Source organism: Xiphias gladius, chromosome 14 (genome assembly GCF_016859285.1).
Source record: "Xiphias gladius isolate SHS-SW01 ecotype Sanya breed wild chromosome 14, ASM1685928v1, whole genome shotgun sequence".
Classification (NCBI taxonomy): Eukaryota; Metazoa; Chordata; class Actinopteri; order Istiophoriformes; family Xiphiidae; genus Xiphias; species Xiphias gladius.
This window is the reverse complement of record NC_053413.1, coordinates 18,336,975-18,358,221: the sequence shown is the minus strand read 5'-3', so window position 1 is coordinate 18,358,221 and position 21,247 is coordinate 18,336,975. Positions and strand designations below refer to the sequence as shown.

Genomic DNA, 21,247 nt, shown 5'->3' with positions numbered 1-21,247 from the left:
GTAAATGTATTCAGTTACAGTCTACCGCTATAAACCAAAAGTTAACCAATGTAATCATCACATTTATTTGGTGATGTGTGTTAAAATGTATTTCTTTTTTTGTGAGGGCTCTGTGTGTCCGAGTTTCCCCTGCTACTGAAGTGCTGCTGTCGAGAGTTCTGTCGTGAAATGATGGTCTGATTTGATTCTGATAGATGCTGGTGACTAAGGTCTAAAAATGTTGGTATCAGCCCTTAAAAATTCATGTTAGTCAGACCCCAAAATCGATTGCCTGAATCCAGATGCTTTGCATCACTGCCCACATCTCTGAATTTATTCATTTATTTATTTATTTATTCTAGCGATTCAAGTAAAATGAAATAACAATTCAGAGAGATTTTCAGACTAATAAAATCTCAAATGTCATCTCCCTGTACCAGATCATTTTTAGGATACTTATGTTTACAAGTATAAGTGGATTTCAAATACCTACTGCTTCATTAAGCCATGCAGACCTTTCCTTTTAGAGCTTAAATTTGAGTACCTCTTTGGCCTGGAGTAACCAACTTCCCTTCCTCTAAGACATTTGTTGGGTTTTCAGTATTGTCGCTGGTCCCCTCACAGGATGCAACTCATGATTCAACACCTTATTCACAGACTGTTTCTTCTCTGCAGGAGGACAGGAGGTCGCTGCAGAGAGGAAAGTACGATCTTTGAACTGAATTAGTAAGTAGCGCTACAGTCATTGATGGTGAAATGGAAAGTTTAGCAATCAGCAGCATTGTTCAACCAAGTGAGCTCGTGTTAATCAAAGGACAGCTAATACAAATGAGAGAATTTGAAATGTCTCACTTCCACTGTGGTATTCTGTTTGAAAGTGTAAAATCACTGGAAAACCCTAGAGCGCTGACATGTGACATGGATGGACACTGCAAAAGATCTCCATCTTTCTCCATCACTTCTTTTACTAGTTGTGTGTACATACAGTGTTACTTGCACAAACTCATTGTGTGTATCCTTGAGGTCTAACAAAGGTTTTGAATGCATTTATAGCAAGACAAACAAAATGGGTACCCACTCATAAAAACTGCTCCATAGCACTACTAGAGGTCAAAACTCCACAGGGAAACTTTAACTGAGTCATAGAAATACTATCTTAAAAAGTAAGTGAAAAATACGCCAGTGCAGTGTTTCCAGCAGAAATCAACTTGTTTTAGGAACTTTCCAGAAATAAACCACTTTATCCTGATACAACAATGAATAAGACGGGTCGCTGCACAAGAATAGATACAAAAATTAAACACGATTCTGCAAAATACCTGATACGAGGTGACTCGCATCAGAAACAAGAGGAACAACTAAAAGAGTCTCGGTGCCCTGGCTGATTTTCCACGTGTTTTAAGAAAATTACTCTTTTTGGCCTCATTTTATGAGACAAAAAGAGACAAAAATGACTTATTAGGAAAATTTAATAAGAAGACTTGATAAGGAGGAGCTCAAGCAAGGGTTATACTGAAATTGGTTATGGCCTGTTTTGACAAAGTTCATAAACTTTGCTCCAGCAGGCACTGCAGACTACCGCAGACACTAGTATTTCCATAATGCCTGTTCTCAAGTGCAATTCATGATTTATTCTCATCCATTATCTCCTTTTTCTTCATTTTCTCTCTACAGATGACCTGGAGTCTACTTGAAGCTCCGAATAATCTGAATCCTTATTTTCATGTTCCCCTCTTCCGGGAAGCCTTAACTGTAAATGTACAGTATTTTGAGGCCTTACACACTTATGCATTTGCAAACCTGAATCAATTGTAGTCTTTCAGAAGTGCACACGAGAGAGTAGAGAACACTGAGAACGCCTCCTCCCACACTGCTGAAGAATGAAGAACGAAAAGAACAGCAGTACACCGACACAAGGACATCCGCACAAATATAATTTAAAGGTCTTGAAGTAATTGCTCTCCTGTCGAGGTAGATAGATATGGTCTTTTCACAACCTGTACAACTGCATCAGAAACATACGGATAACTACACCACAGCGTACAGGTGACATTAATTCCCCCTCAGTCTTCCAGCACATATACACATATTCACATAGCATATGTACAGAACGTACATTGCATTAAATAAACAAATGGGGTCATCGGGGGCAATTTTTTTTGTAACTCTATGGCAGAAGGGACAAAACGAGCTCTCCTCAATTTTAGCGTCCTGTATCTACGGCCCTGGAAGTGGGGGCAGAGAGTGGTCAGAGCACTTGAACTAGACAACTAGAAGAAAAATTATTAAATCAATCAAAATAATCACACCTTGATTTTGACTTGAATGAAAAGCCCTGCTCTCCCGTATGCAACGTCAGTCCCACCCTGGGCGACTGTGATTGCCTCGCCATCTCAAATACAGTACAGGACCAGCTTTGAGTGGGTGGTGTGGTAACGCATTCTGTTATCCCCCTGCTGAGCTGAACTGTTGAGCCCAGCCTTTTCACTGGCTTTTCTGTGGAAAAGAAAAATAAACACTCCAATTCTGAAAGAGCAGAACGTGTGAAAAGTACACGGGGACATGGATCTTATCGCTGCGTGGCACACATGGTGAGTTATCAGTTGATAAACACTTGGGTGTTGGTGGTCACGTTATATTTCTGTTGATGTTCCTGGCTGGTAATGAGAGGTCCATTCAGTTTCCCTCCCATTCACCACGCAAATTGTTTGAAAAACCTGTCTCAGCTTTGATTGTCATAACCACAATTAAACCCTGCTTAGCCACCCAGGTCAGACAACATAAATGTCATACATATTTCATATAGCATCACACTTACTGACAAAGGAATTTTTTTGTGTGTGTGAAATCACGCCTCATATTTCATTAGACACTCGGAAAGCCTCGGTTTTGTGGTCAGATGGGCTGTATGTTTTATTCATGTCCTCTAAACATCTGCTTGTCCGGATGTCAAAAATCATCAGGCTCCCCCAGGACTCTTGTCTGACTGGTTGTAAATGAACTCCAAAGTCGAGACTCAGAGCAAACCTGTCAGCGCTCTCCACCACCAGAGGAATCTTTCAATGCAGTGCCGGAGGTGAGCCGAGTAACTAAGATCTTGTGCCGGGAAAAGATCTTGTGATGAAAGCTGCGGTGGAAGCGTCTGTAATGAAGACTCTCAGACAAAAGAAGGCCTTCCTGATTTTTGATTTTTATTCTTATTCATACGCCTGCAGGTGGGCAAAAACAATCATCAGCAACGTCTCATGCTGAGAGAACCACAAGATTTTGTCTCGAGTCCCTTTTTAAAGGCGTGTGTGCTTGGACTTTCGCCCAAGATGTGACCGATCGCTTCCCAAATCATAGGAGTAGCTCCTTCTTTTGACTCCTACAAACTCAGCGGGAGAGTGAGTGTTTCTATGTCAATGCGGACTTTTCCCTTAGGTGCGGTGTTGCGCACGCCCCTGACTTTTCTAATTATACCTTAAGCCAGACACTTATCGAATAAACAGCTCCATATAAGTATTATCCAAGAACATCAGATTGTTGCTCCATACATTTGTCTGTCACATACAGCACATCATGAAGCACAATGTCATTTTCCGCTACAAATTCCACATCGCAAACATGCGAGATCTTTTTTTAAATTTTTTTTTAACAGAAATAAAAGATTTACGCCCTGATTCAGATGGTGTGATACTGTGAAAAGCTTTCTAATACAAGTTATGTCTTCTTCCCACAGCTTTTGGTTGATTTTGACACTGCTGTTCACTCTGGCTCCTGGTCGACAAGTCTAGCTGAGTCACTAAAGGCTCATGCCAACTGGAGGGAAAGAGCCTGACCACTAACAAGTGTTCACTGACTCATAGCCAACGCAGTATGTCCCTCCGTGTTTGGGTGTGTGTGTGTGTGTGTGTGCATGTGAGTCTTTAGATACTATTCTATTATATACTATTCTATTTCTCACTTTGCACCCATCCCACAGAAAATGTGTTCTTTTAGAAATGATGATGTATTTTAGCTCACATGCAGTGCCCTCCCTAAGTACCATCGGCTGTAACAAAGATACATTAATAAAATGAAACAAAACAAAACCAGGAAATACTAAGAGGAAAATAAAATGTCAACACACAGCCTATAAAAATGAGGAGTATTTTCTGTCTTAAGGGGACATTATGAGAGGAAATTACTACAATTCTGAAATTTTATGTCTCAATTTTTGAGTTAGTCAAGTTATAATCATGAAAAAGTTGCAATCAGACGAAGACTGCACTATATAAAAATCCACAAAGCTCCCCTTTCTTGTTGTATTTCTCTATAAGCTTATATACCGTATTAATCACCCAAAAAAATGCAATTACCATGATTTTTTTGGGGGAAAAAATACATCCTAAGCTATTATTTATTAAGAGTTTATAACACCACAACTAATCTGGATCCAGTTGCACGACTTGTTCGCAAGCTCAAACTTTGCCTAGCTCTGACATAATTGTTTACTAAGTGAATAAATTAAAACAGGTTGCACAACACAAACTAGTTCTTATGTAGAGATTAGGTTTTGATTCATGATTCAAAGACACATTCTAGGATGGGCTAGAAGACGTCATCAGTGATGTTCCTCAGGTCATCGGGCATTTCTGGTCTCCCAGGGAACTGTCAGTTCTATGAGGAGCACCTGCTCGAGGAGGCCGATGATCGTACAATGTCTGGCCTCAACACGGTTGCCATAACAGTTGGTCCGGGAATTTGAGCTGCCTCGCCAAGTCAACTCGCAGCTCCCAGTCCGACGCAGAGGTGAGCGCACCGGTTGATGATCTGGGCTGTGGCTGGGGCTGCTCAACGGCTCTGACGAAGGGCCATCTCGGCCACAGCGTTGGAGGTGGCCACTGTCTTCAGCACCTGGTCGTGTCGCCAGCCGTAGCATCTGATTACACCTCATTAAGGTTTATTGAAGGCCGTCTGGCCCTCCATCTTTTATATGATGGACCAAGGAGGATATGACGTGTCTTCAAATTGAGAAACTGAGATTCATTTTGAATGGATCAGTTATAATATTAAAAAGATAGATAATAAAATCTGATCTCCATTCATTGATTATTTGGAGAATCTTTCCTTTCCACCAACTGGATTGCTAAAGCAGACATCTTAACCTTTTCCATTTCCAAGTGCCAAGAATGTGTACATACATACATATGCTTATATCTTTATGTGATGGGCTGGTTTTGTCAGTGGCGTGTGTAAGAACAGGCATTATGGTACACCTGTACTATAAACATGGGGAGTCGGCAATTATGTGATTGTATTTTTTTTCCCCTTTCTGTCGTTGTTGTCCTCATGGTTAATATTCTCATGCTGAAATGGGATGTAATTTCAGATGTAAAAAAACAGCGCAGCTTTGTGGCCTATACAATTTGATTTGAGCTCATCTACTTAAATTTTGTGTATGTACACATCAAAACACTTTTAAATAATTTCTTCTGTGACAGATTAAGATCTTCAATACTCGCAGTCAAACATTATATCATAGCCCTTTCACCTTTATCTCTTTAGGTCCTGTATGGTGCTTTTTGAGAGCATGAGTCAACAAACACATTGTTGCATTTGAACTTCCACAGTTCACATTCACGCTGCAATCGGCGCCCCTCCCTCCTCCCAAACAAACAAGGCTATCTGTGCTTTTTAGCTCCCGTTCATCTATCTCACCTGGCCCTGAGGTGCCATCGACGCAGAGTGATAGCCTCTGCATTCATGAGCATGTCATCATCCGCTCTGCTCAACAAGAATTAGCCCTTCATCACTCAAACCTCAGAAAAGCCACTGTGCTGAAGTTTTATCTGATCTTTTTTTAAAGATCTGATCTTTTAGAAATCAATAGGGACCGTTTGGATCACTTTATAAATAATTTAAGGTCCGATTGTAAATTTTAAGTAAACTGTCACTGACTTTTTACAATATTACAACCGGCAATTTAGATTTTTTCACTTACAGCTGCTAAAGGGAAAAATCCCATTGGTAATTAAGTGATGTGATTTAGTTCCCCTCTACATGCCTCAGCATTCAGTCATTTCATCAGTAAATCTGGGTGAAGTCATCCTTCACTGCCAGCTCCTGGTGACTACCTTCTTCCTTTCCGTGGCTCTATAGATTTTCTCCAAATGATAAATTGGACAAGGGGAGCCAGTCGGGTGTGGCCACGTGCCAGAGGAGTAGAGCCTTTTTTCCTTAATGGGCCGAATCATGCTCGAGATCTTTAGAGCTGTTTGAATGACTACTGGTAACATGTTGTGGGAAGTAGGGTCCGAATCATTGATCGGAAAAAAGTAATACCCAGTGTTAACCCCCCCCCCAGTGAAATGATACAAAGTAGATCCCTGGCTCCACAAATAAATGCATAAAATAAGGTGGTCACGATCCAACGCTCCAAAGTTGCGACGATGTTTCTATGTTGTTCACTTTCTCTCTTTTGATTGAAGAAATGCACGGTTTCTAACCCATCCATCACCTCCACCCCTCCCCTCACCCTTCCAAACACCGACACGGGTATCGCTTATTTTTCTAGCCCATTCTCTCCTGTGGCACCGCGGTGGGCAGAAACTTGTTTGTGCTGCACAATCACAAAATGCTGATTGTTTAGCTTTTCCTCTCAGAAGGTCTTTTGCTGTGAGAAAGTGGAGATGAACTAGTTGGACGGAGACCGCAACGCAGAAAAAATTGTGGATGGTTACTTGTGCGCATAAACATTTAAAGGACTATATTGTCTCCGAAAGTTGCAGTATAATACAAGAACGGGTCAAGTTCTTCCCTCTGCAAAAATATCGCCCACAAGCAGGCTGGAAGACCATCCACTCCGGAGAACACCGCGAATCCGCAGAGCGCAGATGATCGCAACTGGTGTTTGTGGCGTTGCGCTGGTGCTGGTGCTGGTGGTTCTGATCCCGGTAGTGGTGAACTCCGCCGGGACTCCCGCCCGCTACGAGATGCTCGGGTCCTGTCAAATGGTGTGCGACTCGCACGGGACCGCGGCTACGGCCACGGCCAAGGCGATCAACCCGATCAAAGAAAACCGCCTGGTTCAGTCGCTTCCGACGTTCATCCAAGGTCCTCAAGGGGAGCCGGGGCGCGCCGGGAGGATGGGTCCGAGGGGTCCGGCTGGCGAGCCCGGGCCACCTGGACCGGCTGGTCCTCCCGGAGAGAGGGGGGCGCCGGGCCCCCCGGGTCTTCCCGGAGCACCTGGAGCTAATGGGCCCACCGGTGCCATCAGCGCTGCCACTTACAACACCGTCCCAAAGATTGCATTTTATGCAGGACTGAAGAAGCAGCATGAGGGATATGAAGTGCTGAAATTCGACGACGTTGTCACAAATCTTGGCAACCACTATGATCCCTCTACAGGGAAATTCACTTGCTCAATACCGGGGATTTACTTCTTTGTTTACCATGTTCTGATGCGAGGCGGAGATGGAACCAGCATGTGGGCTGACCTCTGTAAAAACAACCAGGTAGGACGCTTCATGGCACCATTACACCGATCAGCCACAACATCAAAACCGGTAACTGGTTTTAATCTTGCCGGTGGTGTTAATGTTGGGGCTGAATACAGTATATACAGTACTGTATATACTGTATTCAGCCACATATATATTGTGTGTGTGTGTGTGTGTATACATACAACATTAAAACATGTAATAGATTGACTCAGTTAGCCTTTGACTTTGGTATTTTTGTAAAATACAAAGCGAAGAGACGTTCCCGCATTTTTACGCACAAGTTTTACGCACGGTCGTACAGAGAAGAATACGTTTCCCCTGCAATTCAAAGTAAAAAGAGTTGTTTCAGGGTTATTTAATGTGAAAGTAACAGGTCTGTCACCCGTGACTGCAGGTGATGGAGCTGTCCGCGGCTCTGATTTCAAAATAAAGAAACGTTTCATCGCTAGAAATTTTTCACACATTTTTCTTCCAGGTGAGAGCCAGTGCCATTGCCCAAGACGCCGACCAGAACTACGACTACGCCAGCAACAGTGTTGTCCTACACCTCGAGCCCGGGGACGAGATTTACGTCAAACTGGATGGCGGGAAGGCGCACGGGGGCAACAACAACAAGTACAGCACCTTCTCCGGCTTCATGTTGTACGCTGATTGAATCAGGGAAAAGCTCTGCTGAGGGAGGGGATCTGCTCTGCATATAGCTTGTTTCATCGCTCGGCCTCAATTCTATGTCAGTTGGATTATTACAGACAGAGCTCATCATTTCCATATTGCAAGAGTCAAGGAAGATGTGGAGGAAGTCGTGCGTAAAATTAAAAGGAATGTACTTGGCAATGCGATGCTCTTAAAGTGTAATTAAAGGATAGTAATAATCAAATTTACTTCGTACAGCGTTGAATTGTACCCTTGTCGGATTGATTAGTGCACTTTGAATAAACTCTAGCTTTACAAATTAAGTTTGCTGATATGTCAAACGTACTGTAGCTGCTGTGGTAACACATACTGAGTGAATGTAGATTAAACGTCCAATGTATTGACCTTTAGCATTGAATTATAGATGCTAGAATGATACTCACATAATCACCACTCTGGTCACAGTGTTGTTAGTCCAAAGGTGTGCTTTATTTTTTTTGTTTTCAACATTATGCGATAGCTGTTGCACTTTGAGTGGAAATGTTCAAAGCTGTGGTGATGCATGATTATAAAAATTACCATTTTAACTGTGCAGCATAAAAAGACTTTGGAGAGAAAGAAATCTGTAAAGGGCCATTCTGGTGTTCACATTGAAGCACTGTCACAAAATGATCATCGCCACTCGTTTTTTTGTCTGTCTGTCTCAATATGACAGCTGCTTGGGGCTACAGGGCGGCCTGGCGGTTAGTCACCATCAGAAAAATTGGACGGTCACATGGACAGAAATGTCTCCTTGAGCTCAACAACAGTCATCGATCTGCCTGCTGATTGTATGTAACGTAAAATGAAATTCTCTGGCTCACTTTAAACTCCTCTCAGAGAGATTAATCAAAGCTATATAGTTTTTCATGGTGCACAGTCAACTGTTGCAATCATGCCATTGATCATGTGGCGGAGTCACCCTGTGAGGCCACCTGTTCCCAGGTGAGAGGAGAACATGTCCTTCATCTGGCCAGACACTCAGCCTCCCTTAAGACACGCTGACACCCACCGAGGGGCAACAGGACAACTCATCTAACACCGCCGCATTGTGTCAAGAGCAGAGCAGCATACTGATTACTGACACGCTCATTATTTTCATTCCATAAAACATGTTCGCAGAAATGTCACTTAGAAATACAAGGAAAGTGGCTATGACACTGACACTGAAATGGCAAAATCAATTAGCACCAGTTTGTGAGCCCCACTGTAAGACAATACCTCCAGAGAATGGAAAATATTTGCATGTCTTAGACGGCATTAACATTTCTGCAGACAAGAAAAAGTTGGTTTTTGTGGCATCAATGGGACCAAAACAAGACTGCTAATGAGCGGCACTGTGATCCTGCAAGACGCCTTTATATAATTTGCTCACAAAGTGATAATGTATAATCACATATATAAAATTCAGTTTTAATTAGTAAGGGTCTTTCAAAAAACTCTTTCGGCTGGATGAAACGACAGCCTCTAATTATTTTCCATTTAAAAGAAAAAAAGTTACAAAAACATTTTTGCTTTGCTGAAAAATTCAAGAACATTGACATTAAAGGCAAATTTATGGACAAGCACTGTTAGCTTATTGGTTTAAGGGTCCGAAAGCACATTTATGAATCACTTTGGAACGTGATTATTGCAAAGATATCAAAAATATTCATTGTGGGGTGTCCAGTCATCATGTGAAGATAAAATAATCACTACATCAATAAGCCTGCCTCTGGTCTCCTTTTTTGCTTTATTTGAACGTCAGCCAGCGTTTCGGGTTGTCGATGAGAATTTTATCCACCTGGTGCTGCGAGATGCCCCTCATCAGCATCTTGGGCGCAATGTTCTTCAGGATGTGAGAGTAGCCGTGGCCGCCGTACTTGGTCAGGCGGTTCTTGGTGTGGATGTCATGTGCGACCACGATCTTGTCCTCGTAGCCCTCCTTCACCAGGATCGCCAAGCTGAACACGAACAAAGCAACTTGTGAAAACCAAGGGGCCCTGAACATAACACCACTGGCAATTTTAAGCTTAAGAGCAAACTGTAATTGCCGGTCTGCCGGCCTGTCAGTCATGCGTTGTTAAACCTGTCTTTTGTGTGTGCGGACAAACATTTGACCAGAATGTGAATGCTGCGAGCAACACATCTCATTCGTGACTCCTCCTGTTGACACACGCTCCCCCCTACACTGTGGTGGGGGATTAGTGTCAAACAGTTTCTAGGAAAAGACTGTTGAGACACATCCATCTCTCCACAGGGAGTGAAACACAAAACAAGCATTTTAGTCCAAATAAAATACTTCTGATGTGGATTCTGGCTCCACACACACATGAAAAAAAAATATAAAGGGACTCTCTCAAACAAAAGGAAAATGGATCCCTTCTCAGATTTGAACACAGAGGACACATTCAAGTGTCATTTTTTGGACACATCATCTTGGTCGCACTTGTATCTAGATCTGGTGCGTCCGATCACTAGAGTCACTCTGAAAAGACAAGTTTAACCCTGGCCAGCGTTACTCACGTCTGGATTCTCTGGCTGTCACTGGGCATGTCCACCTCCATGTTGTACGAGTAGTTCAGCATCTCCGTTCCAAACAGATCATACTCCAGGTAACTCCCCAGCTTAGCAAACTCGAGTAGTTCACCGTTATCAAATATAGTCCTGCAGGAAAAGGATGGAAAGAGGATAAAGTCAAGGTGCTAAATGTTTCTTAAAACGTTTTATTTCTATTTTTATATAAGGGTCAATGTTTACCGTACAATGCAATTTCTGCAACTTACCTAAGCATGCAAAATACCAGACCCCAGTATAGCAGTGACTCAGCTAATTTGTTGTAAAGAAGCAGTTCTAACAAATATTGGGATCAACTATGTAATGATAAAGCTATCTTATTTAATAAATCTCTCTTTTTAGCACGTTAATTGACAGGACAAAGCAATGCTTAAATATTAGACTCGTAAAACCCTTCTACAAATAAGACATTTTCAGTTTTCACTTAACCAAAACATAACCAGATTTATTTCAAAGACCACATCGGTTTAAAGCTATTTCCACCCAGATTTTTTACCCGCCTGCATTCAAAAGTTATGTTTCCTGCTGCAAGAGGACACTGCTGTTTATGCTAAACAAGATTCCCTCGCAACAAGCACAGCTCAGAAAATTTTTCCAGTGATGGAATGTGAATAGAGACATGTGGAGAAAGTGCAAATTTAGTTTTAAAATTTATCTCATGGATTATCTCAAAAAAACAAACAAGGAACAGAGCTAAAGTTATAGTCAAGTGGAGATGGTGAAATGAGTGAATAATCTCTTCTAACGCGTTTATTTTTAGTTAAAGCAAAGAGATAAACAAACACTAGGGAGATGTAGCAACATGACAGGGGTACCAGGGCTTTATTCTCAACCTTAACCCATATAAAGTTAATGTTTAAAAAGCTTGTTACACTGTCAACAAAATTATACAGTTGAATTCTTCAGTTGACGACTGACTAAGTAAACTGTTCTCAGGCACTTCTCACCTGTCCAGGTGAGACATGACCGTTTTGCCGATGTCAGCCCCGGCCTCCTGGAGAATCCGGACCGATTCCGCCGGAGCGGCAGGGTTTCTGCCAGGATGAATGATAACGGGGCAGCCGAGCTGGGCCTGGGCGTGAGCCGTGGCCCTCAGCACTTTCCTTTCGCTCTCCGTGATGGGCCAGCTGGTGCCAATCTCTCCGATCACGCCACAGCGGATGTCGGTACCGTCGGCGCCGTGAAGCACCTCCCCGACGATGATGTCTGTGAGCTGGTGCGCAGATGATCAGGAGTTAGTTAAAGAGGGAAAGCATTGCTCCAGACAAGCACCTGGTGTTACAACGTATTACAAAGACACTTCTTGAATTTCTCTGTTCTATCTCTTCAACACACTTGATTGCGCACGAACAGAGCACATGCGAGGTTTGGATGAAAATATCCAAGTATCCTCGAGGAGTAAATGCACAGTCTCAGTGCGTCGCTACTAAAAGACTGGACACAGCAGCCTCGAGCCCATTCAGATCAATCAAAAGATACAGAAGAAGTCCTTGCACATAAACGCAGAGAGTGCTGAGATAATGGGCGAATGGATCAAACTGTCAGCACAGCAAACTGATGCAGGACATCCTTCTTATCTTATGACCGAGACATACAGGACCAGTGTCCCATCCCAGACACACACATACTGACGAAGCTTCCACGGTTTACTCAAAAAAACAAAAATAAACTACGTTGGCTGAACGCGTCTATTGAAATAGCAACATGTCGCGAGAAGTGTCAGCCATCGCGAGCCATTACGAGAGTTCGGTACCGCCGACAGTATGTATGTGAGGCTTAGGATGACGTTTATTATAGAAATATAACGTTGTTTTTAAAAAAATATATATAGTCCTATTTATTTTAATTTATAGACATATTTTATTGTTCAAAGATACCAAGTATGGAGAAAGCAATACCCACAACCTTTAATCTGTATTGTTACTTTACAAGCTGATTTAACATTTGGCCAGTTACAGCGGTTGAAAAGTAGCTTTTGGTTGGCACTGGCACATTTAGAGTAACGCGGGTCAAAGTGCAAAAATAGATAAATGGATCGATGAATGAATAAACAAATAAAAGCAAATCATTCATATTAACATAATAAATAAATGAATAAATAGTGGATACCACTTTCTAGTGGCCACCCATTATAAAGGCATTATAAAGTTGTAATCTGTGGCTTTATTAGTGGATAATAAATCCTTTACTAATGATGAGATGAATTTAAAGCCATGAATAAGAACAGATTTTTGCTAACAAGACTGTAAGAAAAATCTCTCAGGCTGTTGAGTCATTAATAGTCGGTTCGTTAATAAAGTCATTCATAAAGAAATCATCAGCACCAATGATTGTTAAAATCACTGATGAAGAGTTGTTACAATACCTCTGACAAAAAAGGTCAGAGGTCAAACAGTCCATTGGAGGGGTTTTCCTGACAAGGAGTTATGCTACATCCGCAACCTGGCAACTGCAAAATTGCTGTGATTGATGACTTATAATTAATCTATGAAGCATTTCCAAATTGTATAGTAACAATTAATAAAGCAATTGGTTAGAACCGATAAAACCCTTAGAAAGGGTGGCTTTTTAGAAAGCGGTAACAAATAGTTTAAATTGATACCTTTATTCACAAAAACACAACATATTACAAGCCTGGAGTCTTAAATTCAATTACCGGCAAATGGGTAACAAATCAATATAATGAACTGTCATTTAAAATCTGGCTAATGTCACATTTTAGAAATTTGTGGAAAACATGTGAAGATGATGCAGGGTTTGGGAGACAGACTGTGACTCTTTCTGTTTCTGTGCTCAACACTGAGCAGATGGTCTCCACAGCAGCATTTGGTCTGCTGTTGCAGGGAACTGCCCCGTGAATAGTCACCATTGCACTGGCCATTTCTGCAAATGGCTGAGCAAGCGACCGTCCTCATTCTGTAGGGCCTCTGCCATCCGTTTGTTGGCAAGATGACTGAAGAAAAAGAGCAACCGCCATGTTTTGAAGGAAACATACTGTGTTCAGTTTTCCCGTTGAAGGCTGGATAAATCTTTCTTGTCTTTATTAGCTAAGGAGTGGAGGGTGTTCAGGGCCACATGCAGTGACAATTTGTATCTGTGTAATTTAAAAAAGGGCCACAGTATGGCTCCATTAACCCTTGTGGAGGCCCCAGGAAAACTGTGGATTTAAGATCTGTGGACACCTTTGAATAGCAGCTCCACTACCACCGGTTTAGACCTACTTTCGATTAGTTTTATTCATATTTATCTCCATTTTATTCATCAGTTTTATATTGTATCTGTGTTTTATGAACTTTGTGACGCACCTCATCTAGATAGGTCCCATATGAATAAACTTTACGTACCGACTTAATTACTTACCTTCCAGGTTTACTGTGCATTGTGTCGCTTAGTCTGTTGTAATTTTATTAAACACAAATTAATTTAGGAACATGCACAATGCACCGCAGCAGAATAAAAAATTCCGCTAAAAGTAGATTTTGGCCTAAGTCCCATCCACAAAACAGGGCCTCAAGATGAGATTAAATAAAAGACAAAATACAGATCACGAAGGACTGTGGGGAAAAAAAAAACTGGTAAGCTGAAAGCCAAACAACAATAATATATTAATATATTAAGCAACACTACTGATGATAAGCTGAAAGACAAAATCAGTACAGTCAGCCCCTGCGATAGAAACAAATCAAAACAAAAGGCAACAGGGACGCAAAATGACTACCAACTCAAAAATTACACAAACTCCTTATGGCAAATTAGTTTTTGGAGTGCTGTTACTCATGAGTACCATCCCACTGCAGGGTTTCTCATTAGTGGCAAGCGAAGATTGTCACCCCCATTCATCTACACGGACAGACAGACAGACAGAAAGACACGACCACAGGGAGATTCTCAAGGAGAGGGATGACTAAAGAAATCTAACTCTCATGTGGACAGGCTGCTTGAGACACAGCCCAGACAAGGGGATTTGAGCTTTATGCTTAGTATGTGTATTTTTTGTGGACTCTGCTATGATTTACTGCCGGGTCTGCTGTTCAGTCCTGACATGAGAACCATCAGATCTGATATGGAAATGTACTGAAAGCATGGCCCATAATGCCCTAAGCTCACTGTTCAACTACCTTTAAACACACTATTTTCTTTTTTTTTCTGCATTAATATAGTTGCTAAACATCCCCATCAAGGCGGACACTGTTTGTAACTGAAAGAAAAAGAAAAAGAGGAGGAAATCGGTTGAGTGTTGTGGTGTGGTGCCCTCTGCAGACAGAGAGGAGACACACACAGTGTTTTGTAGTGCGAACCAAAGATCTGGTAGTAAAACATCTGATTTTTCAAATGATGCACAGTAGCTCACCCTTGTAATTAAAAGTAGAAATATGCCTATAGTAATACTTTTGCCTGATGGGGGACTGGGGTGCTCTCAGTCAATTTAGATGACATGAATGACAATAAAAGCCAGTGGTGTTCTGTGTGTTGTTTCTGGTCTTTATCTCATTTTTACGCCGATTAGCTTGTCCAGAGCCTCATCCCAGCATTGAGAATCAATAGACATGTGCGTTTCAAGAAATAACCTCGAGATAAAGACTTATGACAACTATGAAACTAATCATTTGCAAACCTCACGCTCAGTAACTACAGCATTTGAGCAGAGGCACATGTTTCTTGATGATACACAGACAGGAAAATGTGATTGACATCATGCTTTGATTCAAGTTTTATTCAGTCAGAGGGTGGGAGTATTTAGATTAACTCTACTGTAACTTCTGCCATACACTTCTCCCTATGAACTCTGCTTTTGAAAAAAAAAAAAAAAAAATCAGAATTAAAGTAGCTAAAAAGAACTGTTTCTACAATGTACAAAGATACAATTATACAGTAAAAGGAACAATAGCTATCAATCAAACATCAGCTAAACTGAAGGAGGAAGCAATCAGTTTTGTTAAAGTTTATGAAAATAAAGCTTTCAGTTTGAACTTAGAGGGAAACTCTGAACAATCAACATATTGTAAACACTACATGACCAGAAGTATGTGAACACCTGAACATCACACTCATTTATAACTGCTGAAGATCTCCTTCCAAAACCATGGGCATTAGTCTGCTGCTATAACAGTCTCCAATCTTCTAGGAAGCCTTTGCACAAGATGTGGGAACCTGGCTGCGAGGATTTGCTCCTGTTCAGCCACAAGGGCATTAGTGAGGTCGGCCCGAGGTCGGCCCGATGTCAGGCGATAAGGCCGGGCTCTCAGTCTGCATTACAGCTCATCCCAAAAGCATTAGATATGGTTGAGTCGGGGCCCTGTGCAGACCAGTTCTTTAGCACTCAACTGTTTCTGTCTTTACGGACCTGACTTTGATTACAGGCCAGGTGTATTTTCATGCTAAAACTGTTTCCACAAAGTTTGAAGCACACTATTGTCTACAATGGCATTTGAATGTAGTATATCTGGAACCAAGGGGCCTGACCCAAACCGTGAATGAAAACCCCAGACCAAAAGTACATAAACGGACAGGGGTGTCCACACTTTTGCAGCATCATCTGTACTTATGATCAATATTAGACCTCTGAGATTAGTGACTAATCGACATGAATTGATTTGAAAGCATTGAATGAAATAGCTGTAAAAGCCAGTGGTTGCTGTAAACGAAACAGGTTTAGAGAACAGCCTTTTGACTGTTGATGTAATTTTACAGAAAGAGGTGTGCCAATCAACAAAAGTTGGAAGATAGACCTAAGTACGAGCTTGTATTTTTTTTTTACTATTAAGATATTTTTTGACTATAGAAACAAGATTAAAAAGGCTTTTTTGACTTCAATTTTTACAGCTCCAGATCCGAAACAGACTAGAGGTGAAACATAAATAATTGCAGGTTTATTCTTCTTCTACAATAGCATATTGAATGTCTTTGGGTTTTCAGACTCTTACATCAGTAAAAGAAAAAAAAAGACTTTGAAGACATCACCTTGGGCTCCAGGGAAAATGTGATCTCTATTTTCAGACATATTATTGCCCAAAAAATCAATCAATTCATTGAGAAAAATAATCGCAAGATGAATCAACAACAAAAATAATTGTTGGACAGAATAAAGCAATGACATAAATAATTTAATGACTGTTAATTACTAATTTTAGTAGTAATAGTAGTAGTAGCAGTGGTAAAAGTAGCAATATATTTAAAACGTATAAAAGATCAGAAAGATTAAGCAATTTTTAAAGTTACAGTTAACAAATGAATAACAAGACAAAAATACGTTTTTCATGGTCAAACGTTTTTAAAAGTACAGGATTATATTGATTTTTTTCTTTAGTCCAAGAGACCTCTGCTGAATTGAAGCTGTTGAATCGGACCCTGCTCGTGTGAAAGATGCCATGCAGTCCATGCGAAGTGTCATGCAAATCACTTTTCCACAGGTCCACATGACAAGCTAATGGTCTTCTAGTTGTTCTTTTTCATGCAGTGTTCTATATAAACCCCAACAGCAGAAAGATTCACACAGTGCTGTGAGAACGTTGCCCCTGGAATGAGAAACAAACTTCATCATGGCTGCGAGGACTTTGGTTTTGGCCTGCACTCTCTTTCTGGGAATGTGCATCACCACAAGTGGCAAACCAACTGAAATAACATACGCCTTCTGCAAGATTGTCTGGTAAGAGTTCATCTATCCGTGACTGAGTTTAGTTTTTTGGATAGATAGATGCTGGTATGAGTTTTTCTGTTTCCTAGGTTGCTTGGAGTGCCGTGTGATCAAGTTAACGAGGCCATCGTGACTCAGATTAAAGCCATGAGCTCATACAAGGTGAGAGAGAGGAATTTTACTATATATTAGCATAGATTTATTTCAGTGACTGAAATTATTGTCATGTAGTTAATGCTGATTTACAAAAAGCTTTTTCTGGGTTTCCATTTCAGCTCGGCCCAGTGACCTCGGTCCTAATTCAGGCCAACCACACATCCTTGGGTGGTCACGTCGAGATGGTTAACTTCACATTTATCCCCACATATACGGTCATAGGCTGCCATGTAGAAGTAAGGGATACATTTTTGCATTTTATGTATCTTAATCATCATCAGTAAAATGTTATTCATTGTAGAGAAAATACAAAAGGTAATTTAAATATGACTCTTCACGTAAACTCAATCACACATGATTACTTTGGTTGCTGTACAGGGTTCATCCATGTCTGCAATTTGGTACAGCATGTTTGATAACGGCACCAATTACTGTAACCTCTACAATGTAATACAAGGTAAGTTTTCACACACTGAAGAGTAATATTATTGTTGAGTTTATTTTGAAATTTATAAAACTTAATTTTAGCCAATTGTGGCAATAGTCTTACATGAGAGGGAGACCTTGAAAACAGAGTCAGAATCCATTCCTAAAATTTGTAAACTGAACACCGTCACTGTATTTGTAATGTTTATCCTTACCTTTCTGTTTCCTGTCTGTACAGGAAGTGGACTTAACAAAACTCCAGGCTTTGTACAGTTCACCAACGAGTGGCTCTGCCTTGGATCTGTACTTTCCGCAAATGAGTGTGAAAATTGAAATGTGTGTTTTGTAATGGTTGAAATTTCAGTCCTGTCATATGATAAAGAGAATGGCTATATTGAATAAAAGCTGTGTTCTTGACTACAAATGGTGTGTTTTTGAATTAATATGCTATGCCTGTGTTGTTGTTGTCTGAATGATCAGTTTGCTCGTGGGACACGTGGTTGCACATGACAACGTGAACCTGTGGAGCTGCCTCATTCTCTGCTACAGTGGTGAGACATGATTAAGTGTAATTGCAGTACACCTGTTGGCGAACTAAATTACAAAATTAGAATCTACAGATTTAATTTTAAAACTCTCCACTCAATAGAATGGAAATTATCAATATTTAGCTGTTGCTGATAATGTTATCACTGATGTATTTGATAGCAGCTAAAACACAGTTGTTAGAATTTGAATGGCATGGCATGGCATGGCATGCTTCTCAAGGGAGTGACGCACACAGGGTACCGTCATTTAAGTTTAAAGCATGTTGACACGCATGCAGACAGGAAAAGTGGCTGTTTGACCAATTATTGGACTTTGAACAAAATGCCATTCTTGTCGCCAGACGTGCCAACATCTCTGACACAACTGTCCCTCTGAAATTTTCTTGAACTTCACACAAAATGGTGCTATATCATACACATGCAAACATGCGATCAGAGGGCAAACTGGGCACCCATGGTCCAATTAGCCCACTGACTCTCAAACGTGTTCTGGCACACCCCCCTTTAGAAGCCGATAGCAAACTCAGTGGACAACTCAAATAACTTTGGTATAATAACGCAGAGCAGCAGCATTGTTGGATAGTTGATAACAACCAATTATCTAAAAATTATCTATAAATATGTGCTTTCAAAAGACTGACCCCTGGCGTTGTATGATTTGTATGATTTGTATGATTGTCTGAAACAGTTTTCTGAAACTGACCACAATCTGATACATAAACTGAATAACAAAGCTATAACAAGTTTTGTCTTATCCAATTCAAAGGTGTAAAGGTAGAGGGTATTGTGAATTTTACAGATTTGAGGTAAACTTGTTATTTATGATTTTAGGCTTTATAAATAAATTTGACTTGACTGGACTGAGAGTGGACTTTATATTGTAAAAAGTTTAGTTCAGTCAATAAAGACACAGGCAAGAAACACAAAAATGAATCTTTCAATGTCCTTTATATGTCAATGAAACAAATTTCCCATTATTGTCTGTGCTTTTAAAAATGTCAAATACCAGAAAAACAATAGAAAAAAAAAAAGCTTAAAATATTGTGACATTTTTATACAGCCATTCAAAGGACTGAAGGCTTGAATCTGTTGCATCAGTTTGGTACCAACGTCAGCACAAGGCAGCCCAAACAGCCTGGAGGAAGAGAGCAATTACCACAATATGGACACATTACTCATGAAGTGATAGAAAGCAGCAACAATCGACTTCCTGCGGATGTTTTTATAGTATCTAATGCTTGTTATTTCTATTTGACCAAAAATCATTATGAACTCAAACACAAAGACACAACGAAGCCTACAATAAAGACACATCAGCCTTACAGAGAGTTCTGCAGAAAGCATGGTAAGGAACAGGTACTGGACTGGCAGCTAAAAAGCCAAACAGTCCTGCAAAGAGAGGAGAGGCCCACAGTAGAGCCCACATGGCTGCAATGAAGCTGGAGGTGAGAGTGTGCTGGTAACACTGCAAAATCTGAGCTTGTGAGTGAACAAGTGGATGCATTTCCATGGAAAACTCAGATGTAAAAGGCTTGTCACGATGTCCATTACAGCCAATTAAAATTGATCAGATCAAGGATGTGAGCTATTGGTTTTGTAGTAGACTCTGCTCATGCAATCAGTTAGAAATCATTCTAAGTTATTTATACGTATATTTGTGTATGTTTATAGTGCTATAGGTTATTTACTGTGATATAGGCACTAGTAATGCCACGGGTCTGAGATGCAGCACTGATAAAGGTTTAGCGAGATGAAAGTATCTGAAAAGTGTCAAATCTCTTCTCTAAAATACTAAATATTTGTGCCTTTATGAGCAAAAGGCAAAGTTAAAATGAGAAAAAATCCTATTACATAAATCAATAATACTGATAATAAAAAATTATTCCAATGGAGCCCCAACTACTTCAAACTAATAATAAAAAAAAGACAATAAAACACAATTACAGACACCATCTAAGACAAGAGCAAGCTAAGCAGCTCCCTAGTTACCAAAAATATGTTATCATTAGGATTTTACTACTTCATTCAGTTTAGTTTTGTCTCCTTAAGAGGCCATTGACCTGGGACAGACAGCTTTGTAGATAACTCAAAGAACTGTTAGTCCATTCCCCTAATCAAACGAATCTTATAGCGTGTCATCTTCAGACTACTCGCCAGTAAGGAGAAAGGGGGTAGCTGTCAGAGCCTCAGCTGCATTGGCCCGCTTTAACTGGACGTCATGTTGTTCCATCGGACTCACTTGATGGCAAGTCGCCACCGAGTAAACCCACCCCCACCAGTATCAGGCAACACCCAAGCTTAAACGTGGCCTTAATGTTAGCACCAAGAGTTCATTTATTGTGGATATTTTCACTTGCCCCAGTTCAAGTCAGCCCCTGATGTATCAGCAGTGTCTGGAATGAAAGCCCTGTGATATTACCCTGTAATAGTACATGTTGTGAAGATCAGAAGAGCGCAGTGACAGTCTTAAGGACCTGTCCGTAAAAAAGAAATGTACATGTGCAGAGAGCGAAATTAAACTTTATGCCTAGTGTGTCTTAACTTTCACATAAACAGAGGATGCTTAGTTTTACAGTATATTTTAATGAAGTAAAGAGGTACAACAATACATAACAGGATATCTGTATTTGGAAGTGGCAGTGGAAGGAGCAACCCAGACCCAAATAAGCAGCAGAAAATATATGTATGGACGGATGTTCACTTGTTTGAAGTAGAAACTGACCTCTAGACTGAGAACCTGATGGCGTAGAAGAAGAAGAGAGAAAAATTGCAGCAATTTTCAATGCAGGTTGGCGTAATGATTTAGACTC

The 21,247-nt window shown here is 40.7% G+C and overlaps 2 protein-coding genes across 2 annotated transcripts; one reads left to right on the top strand and one right to left on the bottom strand.

The window, feature by feature from the left end:
* The first annotated feature begins 6,836 nt into the window (after positions 1-6,836).
* On the top strand, positions 6,837-8,100 carry c1ql3b (complement component 1, q subcomponent-like 3b). Its single transcript, XM_040144111.1, has 2 exons — positions 6,837-7,457; positions 7,921-8,100. Exons 1-2 carry the CDS (start codon positions 6,837-6,839, stop codon positions 8,098-8,100), a joined length of 801 nt encoding a protein of 266 aa, XP_040000045.1.
* A 453-nt stretch (positions 8,101-8,553) lies between these two features.
* Positions 8,554-11,898, bottom strand: pter (phosphotriesterase related; the record flags this gene model as incomplete). The annotated part of the gene is made up of 3 exons (XM_040143761.1): positions 8,554-10,060; positions 10,623-10,763; positions 11,621-11,898. Coding segments are annotated over 3 exons (630 nt in total), but the record flags the coding sequence as incomplete, so codon positions are not given.
* Between the last annotated feature and the right edge of the window lie 9,349 nt (positions 11,899-21,247).

Coding starts and splice junctions, on each gene's coding strand:
- c1ql3b (XM_040144111.1), top strand. CDS start 6,837: ATGATCGCAACTGGTGTTTGTGGCGTTGCGCTGGTGCTGGTGCTGGTG. Junction 7,458..7,920: donor ACCTCTGTAAAAACAACCAG/GTAGGACGCTTC, acceptor TTTTTCTTCCAG/GTGAGAGCCAGTGCCATTGC.